Source organism: Heptranchias perlo, chromosome 25, assembly GCF_035084215.1.
Source record: "Heptranchias perlo isolate sHepPer1 chromosome 25, sHepPer1.hap1, whole genome shotgun sequence".
Classification (NCBI taxonomy): domain Eukaryota; kingdom Metazoa; phylum Chordata; class Chondrichthyes; order Hexanchiformes; family Hexanchidae; genus Heptranchias; species Heptranchias perlo.
Window position 1 is genome coordinate 37,100,055 of NC_090349.1, and position 11,393 is coordinate 37,111,447.

The following is an 11,393-nucleotide window of genomic DNA, read 5'->3' on the forward strand; positions in this document are numbered from 1 at the left end:
GAGAGTCTAGCCACCTCCCCATGACATTCAACGGCATTACCATCGCCGAATCCACCACCATCAACATCCTGGGAGTCACCATTGACCAAAAACTTAACTGGACCAGCCACATAAATACTGTGGCTACAAGAGCAGGTCAGAGGCTGGGTATTCTGCGGCGAGTGACTCACCTCCTGACTCGGAGCGGAGCTACAGGCGGGAGCGGACCTAGGAGAGAGCGCGGGACTCGGAGACTACTCAATGCCCAGGCTCGAGGGCCTACCCGCACTCGGAGCGGAGCTACAGGCGGGAGCGGACCTAGGAGAGAGCGTGGGACTCGAAGACTACTAAAGGCCCAGGCTCGAGGGCCTACCCGCACTCGGAGCGGAGCTACAGGCGGGAGCGGACCTAGGAGAGAGCGCGGGACTCGGAGACTACTAAAGGCCCAGGCTCGAGGGCCTACCCGCACTCGGAGCGGAGCTACAGGCGGGAGCGGACCTAGGAGAGAGCGCGGGACTCGGAGACTACTAAAGGCCCAGGCTCGAGGGCCAACCCGCACTCGGAGCGGAGCTACAGGCGGGAGCGGACCTAGGAAAGACCTATGTGAGTCTTTTTCCCCAGCGGGGAAGGAGCTTCGCGGGCTTTTTCAAAGGCAGGGGGCGGGGCCAATTCATTGGTACCCGTATATAGGTGGAGCGGTTGCTAAACCCGAGACACTACACTAGTAGTGACTCCCACCCTCCCACCTCCTCTAACCTTTTGGGGGGTACAGGGTAGGTTCGTTTTTATATTTTGTTTTCAGGGACTTAACTCCTGGACCTAAGATAAATAAGAAGCAAAAAGTAATCCAAAGTGGGACGTCACCAAGGAAGAGGTAAGTGATTGGTTGGTGAGTATTTTCCTGCTGAATTTGTCTAAGGTTAGAGTTTGTGGATTCTAGGGTCTCTGTTGTGTAGTGGTGGACTGCTGTTCAGCAAAGGCCCTTGAGTATACCTTTTAATTGAAGTGAAATTGGTGGGATTCATTTAATTTGAATTAATTAGTTAGTTAAAGGGTAAGTCATGTCAGGACAGCCCAGCCTCGTGTTATGCTCTTCCTGCTCTATGTGGGAAATCAGGGACCCTTCCGGTGTCCTTGACGACCATGTGTGCGGGAAATGTATCCAGCTGCAGCTACTGACAAACCGCATTGCGGCACTGGAGCTGCGGATGGATTCATTATGGAGCATTCGCGATGCTGAAAACGTCGTGGACAGCACGATGGTCACACCGCAGGTAAAGGTTGTACAGGCAGGAAGTGGGTGACCTCCAGGCAGAGTAAGAGGAGCAGTCAGGCAGTGCAGGGGTCCTCTGTGGCCGTCCCCCTCTCAAACAAATATACCGCTTTGGATATTGTTGAGGGGGATGACTTATCAGGGGAAGGCAGCAGCAGCCAACTTCCTGGCACCAGGGGTAGCTCTGCTGCACAGGCTGGGAGGAAAAAGAGTGGAAGAGCTATAGTGGTAGGGGATTCTATCGTAAGGGGAACAGACAGGCGTTTCTGTGGCCGTAAACGTGACTCCAGGATGGTTTGTTGCCTCCCTGGTGCCAGGGTCATGGATGTCACTGAGCGGCTTCAGGGCATTCTCAAGGGGGAGGGTGAGCAGGCAGAGGTCGTGGTCCACATTGGGACCAACGACATAGGTAGGAAGGGAGATGAGGTCCTGCATCAAGAATTTAGGGAGCTTGGTAGCAGATTAAAGAGCAGGACCTCAAAGGTTGTAATCTCTGGATTACTCCCAGTGCCACGGGCTAGTGAGTATAGAAATAGGAGGATAGAACAGATGAATGCGTGGCTAAAGAGTTGGTGCAGGAGGGAGAGTTTCAGTTTCCTGGATCACTGGGCCTGCTTCTGGGGAAGGTGGGACTTGTACAAGTCGGATGGGTTGCATCTGAACCAGAGCGGGACAAATATCCTTGCGGGGAGGTTTGCTAGCACTGTTGGGGGGGGTTTAAACTAACTTGGCAGGGGGATGGGATACAGAGTGGAGCTACAATAGGGGGTGATGTGCAGCCAAATATTGAGAAAAAAACAAGTCAGCTTGGAAGACAGGGCAAATATGTAAGAGCAAGGCTGGATGGCATCTATTTTAATGCAAGGAGTCTTGCGAATAAGGTGGATGAACTGAAGGTGTTGATAAACACATGGGAGTATGACATTGTTGCTGTCACAGAGACATGGTTGAGGGAGGGGCAAGACTGGCAGCTCAATATTCCGGGGTACAGAATCTTCAGGCGAGACAGAGGGGGAGGTATAAGAGGAGGGGGAGTCGCAATATTAATTAAAGAATCAATTACTGCCATAAGGAGGGATGATATATTAGCAGGTTCCTCTAATGAGGCCATATGGGTGGAGCTTAAAAACAAAAAGGGGGCAAGCACTTTGGTGGGGTACCACAGGGATCTGTGCTGGGGCCCTTGCTGTTTGTGGTCTGCATTAACGACTTGGATATGAATGTAAAAGGTATGATCAGTAAGTTCGCTGATGATACAAAAATTGGTAGGGTGGTAAATAGCGAGGAGGATAGCCTCAGTCTGCAGGACGATATAGATGGGTTGGTCAGATGGGCGGAACAGTGGCAAATGGAATTTAACCCGGAAAAGTGCGAGGTGATGCACTTTGGAGGGACTAACAAGGCAAGGGACTACACAATGAATGGGAGGACCCTAGGCAAGACAGAGGGTCAGAGGGATCTTGGTGTGCAAGTTCACAGATCCCTGAAGGCGGCGGAACAGGTAGATAAGGTGGTAAAGAAGGCATATGGGATACTTGCCTTTATTAGCCGAGGCATAGAATATAAGAGCAAGGAGGTTATGATGGAGCTGTATAAAACACTGGTTAGGCCACAGCTGGAGTACTGTGTGCAGTTCTGGTCGCCGCACTACAGGAAGGATGTGATCGCTTTGGAGAGGGTGCAAAGGAGATTCACCAGGATGTTACCAGGGCTGGAGCGCTTCAGCTATGAAGAGAGACTGGGAAGATTGGGTTTGTTTTCCTTGGAGCAGAGAAGGCTGAGGGGGGACATGATTGAGGTGTACAAAATTATGAGGGGCATAGATAGGATGGATACTAAGGAGCTTTTTCCCTTCGTTGTGGGTTCTATAACAAGGGGGCATAGATTCAAGGTAAAAGGCGGGAGGTTTAGAGGGGATTTGAGAAAGAACTTTTTCACCCAGAGGGTGGTTGGAGTCTGGAACTCACTGCCTGAGAGGGTTGTGGAGGCAGGAACCCTCACAACATTCAAGAAGCATTTGGATGAGCACTTGAAATGCCATAGCATACAAGGCTACGGACCAAATGCTGGAATATGGGATTAGATTAGACTGGGCTTGATGGCCGGCGCGGACACGATGGGCCGAAGGGCCTCTATCCGTGCTGTATAACTCTATGACTCCCCAAAGCCTTTCCACCATCTACAAGGCACAAGTCAGGAGTGTGATAGAATACTCTCCGCTTGCCTGGATCAGTGCAGCTCCATCAACACTCCAGAAACTCAAAACAATCCAGGACAAAGCAGCCCGCTTGATTGGCACCCCATCCACCACCTTAAACATTCACTCCCTCCACCACTAGCGCACCATGGCTGCAGTGTGTACCATCTACAAGATGCACTGCAGCAATTCACCAAGACTTCTTCGTCAGAACCTCCCAAACCCGCGACCTCTACCACCTAGAAGGACAAGGGCAGCAGGCGCATGAGAACACCACCACTTGCACGTTCCCCTCCAAGTCACATACCAACCTGACTTGGAAATATATCACCGTTCCTTCATTGTCACTGGGTCAAAATTCTGGAACTCCCTACCTAACAGCACTGTGGGAGAACCTTCACCACACGGACTGCAGCGGTTCAAGAAGGCGGCTCACCACCACCTTCTCAAGGGCAATTAGGGATGGGCTTTTCCAACGACGTCCATATCCCATGAATGAATTTTTAAAAATGTGCACCACAGAGGATCCCACCAGGTAAATACATCCAATAATAATTCAACTCTAACAGCTTAACCAGCAGTTGAGACTTCCTGTTTAGAATCAAAATATCTATATTGGCCTACTGTTTTTTCTTTTGACTGAATGAATTTGTAAGTTTAATCATTAGAATAATATTTTCATAGAACAAGCTAAGTTGTTGCATGTTATGAAACCTCAGAGGTATCTTTGCTTACCTGGTGGTGTCTTTCTCCTGTGGAACAGGACAGGTTATTGTCCCATTGGCTGTTAGAAGAGCTGCAGCCAGACACACACAATATGCAGCACTGGATCCCAGCCCAGCTCCTGTTGGAAGTTCAGACCAAACCAGAATTTCCACACTTGGCAACTCCCTGCAATTAAAAAAATAGCAATTAATAACTAATAATCCAAAATCAGCACAATATTATTTCAGGAGCTTTGCTTGCTTCACTAAAATAGGTTGGAGTCTTAGAAGTTGCATATTTTCTCAACATCAGATTTCTACTGTTCCTCATTTCTTTCCACACAATCACTGTAAATGGTTCCCCTGCCTCCTTGAACAACATTCCAGGAAAAAAAAGTAATCAAAATGGCACCAAAAGTTATGAGCAGCTGAAAGTGTGTACCTTAAAAGTGAAGTACCAGGTAACATTGCTGACGTATTAAACAAGTTCAGAGTTTTCCGATAGCTCAGTGACGCACCACATGGTGTGGTACTGAGCCGTACTGATCAGGAAGGTGCCAGGTTCAGTCCTTTGGTAGTGTTGAGGGTCAGTCTCAGCAAGGACGTTACAATTGGCCTAACTCCAGGTTAAGAAACGGTTAATCAGCCAGGGTTCTCGCTCCTGAATCACCATCCTTTTGATTTGTACACGTGAGAATGTCGGGTGAGGACAGAATAAATGCCAACCTGTGCCTGCCAACACTCACCATCTAGGATCACACATAAAGAATGACCACTTGGGTGTGTTACTGGAGGACTGCAGGCAACTATGGAACCATACTATAACTTGTTTCACTGCTTTCAGGAGGAGAAGAAAAAATTGGAAAAAATAAAAATTACTTCCTTTGCCAAAAATGAGTCCTGGCATACCTATAACCCTGTCCCACTGAAGACATGGGACATCAGCTGTAATAATGCCTCCAGTGACTCACAGAGCAAACTTACTGATAGCAGCAGAGATAAAGGTAGCTTCAATCTAGTCTCATGGGTTTGTTCCTAAAACTGTATTTCTGCTAATTATTTGAGCAGTACCTTTTACACATTTCATATATTTGCCTACATATTTCTCCCTCCAATTCCTTCCCACTATTTGGTGGTCTGTACTATACTCCCAATAGTGTGACCCATAACTTCCTATCCTTTATCTCAAAACGTATTCTGTTTCTAGCCCTTTGTTGGTTATGTCCTTTCTTGCTATTGCCTTTATGTTGTTTCTGATTAACTCAGCTATCCCACCTCCCCTTTTTCCTTCCCTATCAATTCAAAATACATTGCAGCCTGCAATATTTAACTGCTAGTCCTGTCATGTCTGCAGCCATTTTGGTTATCTCCATTACATCTATTTCCTCCTTTTAATTACTGCCTCCAATTCCTGTGTTTTCTTGCTATAGAGGCAATTTAATATTTGCTTATTTTTGTCAGATATTTTATTATTACTTCCTATAACCATTTATGTTCCGAATATTTATATTATTTTTATCTCTATGACTGACCTTTGCTCGCATCCCTTCTTTTTCTTATCTTTAGGTTACAATTATATCCACCCGAACTCTCTCTCAGTGCAGGTGTATTTATTATACACCTTCACTGGGAGCTCTACTTGTACAACCTAAAAGTGCCCCTAGCAGCTGGAACAATTACACCAATCTACCACCTGTCCTGATGCAACCATCAAAATTGGTGCCAAGCTGAATGGTATCTTTCATACTGCAATGAATTAATGGGATAGAAAGAACTCAATACCTAGAGCTGCTGGAGATAGCACCATATAGATAAAGGAAGCAGAGGATACTGAGGCTCCTTGCGTCCGTGCAGCCTTCTGGAATTCCTGCAAACTGTCTCAGTCGCTCCACCTGTTCTTGGCTCGCAGCCTTTGGGTTCAGGACATCAGCTACAAAAAGAAAACAATCAGCATCATTAGTGGGGCTAATGGGAAGTCAGTCTGTTAACACTAAAACTGTTCTGCGCCACTACTTTTTTTTAAAAAAAGGAACACCAGAAGCAACAGACTTCATGCTGCTCCTGTCCCTTTGCTTATCAAAGAAATTGTACGGATTCATTGTTAAGAGAAATAACATATAGAATCAGGTATGAGTAATTACAATTCAATTAACATTATGTATTCTTTACTGAAAGGGGTTTAAGATATTGCGCCAAGCATGGTAGTGGAGAAAAAAAGATTAGTTGCATGCCAACATGCTAACAATGGGAAAGTTAGAATACCAGAAGTATGAGCTTCAAAGACTCAAATAACCATTTTTTCCACGAATTACTTTTCTTACATTGGCAGCATGTATGGTTCGTTAAGATGCAAGATCTACATTTACAAATAATGGAATAAATTGACAAAATAAAAAACAACTTTCATTTATATAGTGCCTTTAACGTAGAAAAATGTCCCAAGGCGCTTAATAATCAGGACGGCAATCTGATCAAATGGTTCATAGGACAGTGAAGTTCTCAAAGGCTTGTAACTTGTCTAAACCAGTTCCAGCAGGTGTACTTTTCTCTAGTTGCTAGTGTCAGTGCAAACGTCAGTGTATGTTTCTCTTAGATTAGTAACCAGAGCTAAATACTTCACAAGACATTTTTCAGCTAATAGTAGCTCTTGGAGATTTTCTTTTTTTAAAAAAAAAGACAGCTGGATGTCACTAAGCTGAAGAGTCTCCAAACCTAACTACTAACATATCGAGATCTGTAAAATTTCTGTTTGCCCACTCTCTGCCCCTAGCGACATACCCTATCCTATTTAAATCCAAAGAACTTGCATACAGGTTGGAAAACCCTAGACTAGGGACCCCAAAAGTGCATAGGGATGCTGTTGGAGCTTAACCAGCTAAAGAGCACCGGGTACTGCTAAGCTTCCAACTGCACATTCAACTAGGACAAGCATATCCATCAAGCAATTGGTTGCAGGGTTACCTGAAGCAGAGTATGAAGAATGGCACGATCACCCTAAAAAAAGTGAGAACGTTGCCATCATCCTCCTGACCACAGCTTAGATATACAGCATATCCCCTATTCATTTTGAGATCCCTTCTTGAGCCATGCAAAACTACAATACCACATTTGGGGCACACACCACCATATTCCACTGGTTAGTCCATTGTTCAAGTTGGTGGGTGGAATGTACTGGTTCCCTAGGTGAATTAGCCAATAACTTGGTGAAATGGAGTGCCATACTTTCAAAAATGCCTGAAATGGACGCTCCAAGTCTATCCTTCACGATACACATCACTGAAGGAGACAATGAATAGAATAGGCGCCGATGGGCAATCTTACTTTATCATACTTAAATCCTCTTTCAACAAAGACAGGTTGAGTGCGCTCTTCATCTACCCATACTTGGAACTTGGAGCTAAGGTACACAAGCCTGATAAAATCGAAGATTTAACCATGTACTCCCATGGTTTCTAGCTTCTTCATGATGTCTGAATGAAGCAACTGGTGGAAATTCTTTCAAATAAAAGGAAATTGACGAAAGTGGGTGTTGCCTTGAATCTTACAACATTCTGCAATCTTATGAAAAGCCACCACCTATTGTTCACATTCCTCATGAGTGAAATTCTCTCTGTTCTTTTCTGATTATTCCATGTGCCTCTACAGCATGTTATATACAAACCATGACAACTAAGGAAACACCTTAACAGCCACAGATATCAGTGAGATTCTTTGCTAGTTTTTGGACTCACTAGAATTCCTCTTCTTGAGGATCGAGGCCACAAGCATATTCTAATGTGATGATAGTCACACTGTAGGATTAAAGGCTGATTAACAAAAATTGACATGGCTAGTAAATAGATTAGGAATGACTTTATAATTCAATGTATACTATACTGTATAAAGTAATAAATAAAGTTACATACCAGTCATCTAGGTTAGCTCAATTCCACATTCCAGAATAAATTATGTTTAAATCACCATGTTTTCTCTAATTTTCCTCTTTCTCCACTTTTGACAATCCTGACTGAGAGGACAGGTATCCTGCATCTACCCCTCTGCCAATGTTGCTCTGAACTGACTGCCAGGATATAAGCAAGATTCTCTTCCCTGAGATTGTTCCTGCACTGTGCACTGGTGTTCCCATGGGCTGTGCCACTATGCAGGCTCATGCCTTTATGAATTAATGTCTCTTCCTCTCCCCTCAAAAAACTTACTGTGACAGGTGCGTGTCCTTTATCCATTACAATGCTGTTCATTTTGTTGCATCTTACCATCAATTGCTGTCAGCAGGAACTGGAGGGCAGCAGGTTTCCAACTCAGATGGGCGTCAATATTTGGTAAATTTAATTGTACATTTTGATCAGAACATGGTCGTATCCGGAGATATGTTTTTAAGTTTAAGCTGACTGCCAGAGCCACCTATAATCACAAAGAGATAGTGTGAGTAACTTGGTATTACAAAAAAAATAGCATGCATCGCTGCAAGCCCTTGACTTGCAGAACATGAAAGTCAGCGATGGGTGAGTCTCTCTCTGTTGCATTAATAATGCCAAGTAAAAGCATTTAGTTTTTAGGTGCTGGTTGATAGCTGCCATAACACTCATTTTTTGAAGGAAAATGACAAACAAATGGCCCTTACAACTGCATCATAAAAAAATCGAATACATGGGAGCGATTGCACATAGGACAAGCTATTGCTCAGAAATTAGAATTTTCATTGCCTCTATGACTTCTTATGCGAAACTATAATAATCAGCTAATAAATCAAGTGAAAGGACATTGAAATGAAACATTAACTCTGTTTCTCTCTCCACAGACTCTGCCTGACCTTCTGAGTGTTTCGAGCATTTTCTGTTTTTATTTTTAATCAGACTGTGAGGGAGGCCGTATGCCTTAGTGGCCCTTGACTTTCAAAAAACTTTTCATAAAGTATTGCATGAGGCTCCTTTACAAACTAAGAACAGCTATCAAAAGTAAGACAGACATAAATTAGTAATTAGTTAAAGGGAAGGAACCGGAGACTAGTCATAAGATGAGTTAGGTTATAACGGTAAGTGGGGTGTCCCAGAGGTCTGCACTGTGAACCCTCCAGTTCCAGCTATACACAAATTGCCACTGTATCACAGTCTCAATGCAAAATAATTACATTTGCAGAGGACACCAAACTAGTAACCAGTGGACTCAGGAGTCATCTAAGAACAAGTGGCACATGTACTCCATGAAGGGGTAGAACTTAGCAAGGGAGGAGTTGAAAGGGACCTAGGTACAAATAGTGCACAAATGAGCAATGTTGTCAGAGGGACAAGCTGCAAGGAACAACTTAAGTCTTGAAAACAAGCATCTCATAGACTCTATAGAGATATACTATCCGAAACAATACTTTCAGAAACGTTAGAGGAAGCCAAAAGGCACAGGTTTAAAGTTGTGATGGGCAATTTCAGGGCAGGTGTCAAGAAGTATTTCTTTACACAGTGAGTGATCAACAGCTGGACAGGGTTGCCAGCAAGAGTGGCTGAAGCCAGAACACTGGACTTGTTTAAGAAACAACTAGATACTGTTGTGGAAAGAGGGTGGAATTGGTATTTTGGAAGGACGAGATAAAATGGTCTTAAGGGCCTTCTATATCCAAACCTAGTGATATATACAGCATAAATGTAGAAATTCAAGGCACTTATTTGAGGATGCTGAACTGTGTCAAATCACTCGTCCCCATTAGAAGGCAGCAATTTCATCGACTGGTTCAGATGGCACTTACAAACTTCCCAAATTTCTCTTGCATTTCTTTGACATCACCTGAACCTCCTTGATGAGATTAATGCCTTGAAATCAAACCTAATCATATGGGTTGCTTTTTAGTGAGACTGCCTCTTTTAAAAAGATGATCCTGATTTACCTTTCCATAGACCACAGCATGCTCTCCATGCAAAATAACCTTCCCCGGAGCAGATATAATCAATGTCTTGTTTGCCATTGTGTAAAGCGTGTCCTAAAACAGATAAATTTTAACTTCACTTTTTTAAAAAAAATTAACCCATTAACTCCTTGATTCAGATCATTTGTTAAAATCAGGAACAGTCAAAATCAAATTATGACAGAAGCTTTGAGCAAGACTACACACTGATTAAAAGATATTTCAATACAATGTCCCTACAGCAGTAAATATGCAGAACAAACTTTTTTTAAAAATTTGCTGGCAAAGCTGAGAATGCCACATTTATTCACCATCTCTAGTTGCCCTGAGAAGGTGGTGGTGTAGGGCCATGAACCATGGCGGGTCTTCTGGTGATGGTACTCCCATGGTGGCGTTACGTAGGACACAAAAAAACTTGCATTTATATAGTGCCTTTCACAACCTCCGGATGTCCCAAAGCGTTTTGCAGACAATTAATTACTTTTTGCAGCATAGACATTGTTGTAATGTAGGCAATGCAGTAGCCAATTTGCGTACAGCAATGTCCCACAAACAGCAGTGCGATAATGACCAGATAATCTGTTTTTTTGGTGATGTTGGTTGAGGGATAAATATTGGCCAGGCCACTGGGGAGATCTACCCTGCTCTTCTTTGAATACCGTCACAGGATCTTTTACTTCCACCTGAGAAGGCAGGTATAGCGGCCGAAAGGCAGCACCTCCGGCAGTGCAGCACTCCCTCAGTACTGCACTGGAGTGTCAGCCTGGATTATGTGCTCAAATCTCTGGAATGGGACTTGAACCCACAACCTTCTGATTCACTCAAGGGGAAAGAGGTTTTTTTAAAATTCGTTCATGGGATGTGGGCGTCGCTGGCCATCCCTAATTGCCCTGCAGAAGGTGATGGTGAGCCGCTACCGGCTGAGCCACAGCTGACACCTTGGCTAGAGCGAAGTCATTCCGCCTACTCTCTCACTTGTCCCGATCACATTTTACATGCTGTTTGTTCATTTGATTTCAGCCATTTGACGTGTTCTGTCAGGCGCTGTGCGTTTCCAACATTTTCTGATTGAATGTATTTCAAGCTACTTTCGATTGAACAGATATCGGATTAGGAAGAGGGGTTGGAGGAGGGGGGGGGGAGGTGACAATGGAGACCGTTCAGCTACTTACATCGATATAACGCTCTTTAACTTGGCAAACCCTTCACCCGCGAGCCCCGCACCGCCCAACCTCCTCTGGCCTCTCGCGCCGGCTTTGACGGTTGCGCCGTTACGTCTCCGTCTCTCGAGCCCACGCCTGTGGGGGTGGGATCCATTCCAGACAACCAATGGAATGGAATCAGAGG

At 44.5% G+C, this 11,393-nt stretch overlaps 1 protein-coding gene across 7 annotated transcripts in view; it reads right to left on the bottom strand.

The window, feature by feature from the left end:
* Positions 1-11,326, bottom strand: part of mvk (mevalonate kinase) — a 35,771-nt gene extending 24,445 nt beyond the window's left edge. For all 7 annotated transcript variants that reach the window (XR_010967217.1, XM_068006037.1, XM_068006036.1 and 4 more), the window contains exons 1-5: positions 11,219-11,326; positions 10,029-10,121; positions 8,407-8,554; positions 5,936-6,083; positions 4,185-4,340 (exon numbers count right to left, since the gene is read on the bottom strand). Coding sequence is in view for 6 of the 7 variants with exons in the window: in XM_068006037.1 (XP_067862138.1) it covers positions 4,185-4,340; positions 5,936-6,083; positions 8,407-8,554; positions 10,029-10,106 (530 nt within the window). In the remaining variant the exon portion in view is untranslated. The remainder of the gene's footprint in view (positions 1-4,184; positions 4,341-5,935; positions 6,084-8,406; positions 8,555-10,028; positions 10,122-11,218) is intronic.
* Between the last annotated feature and the right edge of the window lie 67 nt (positions 11,327-11,393).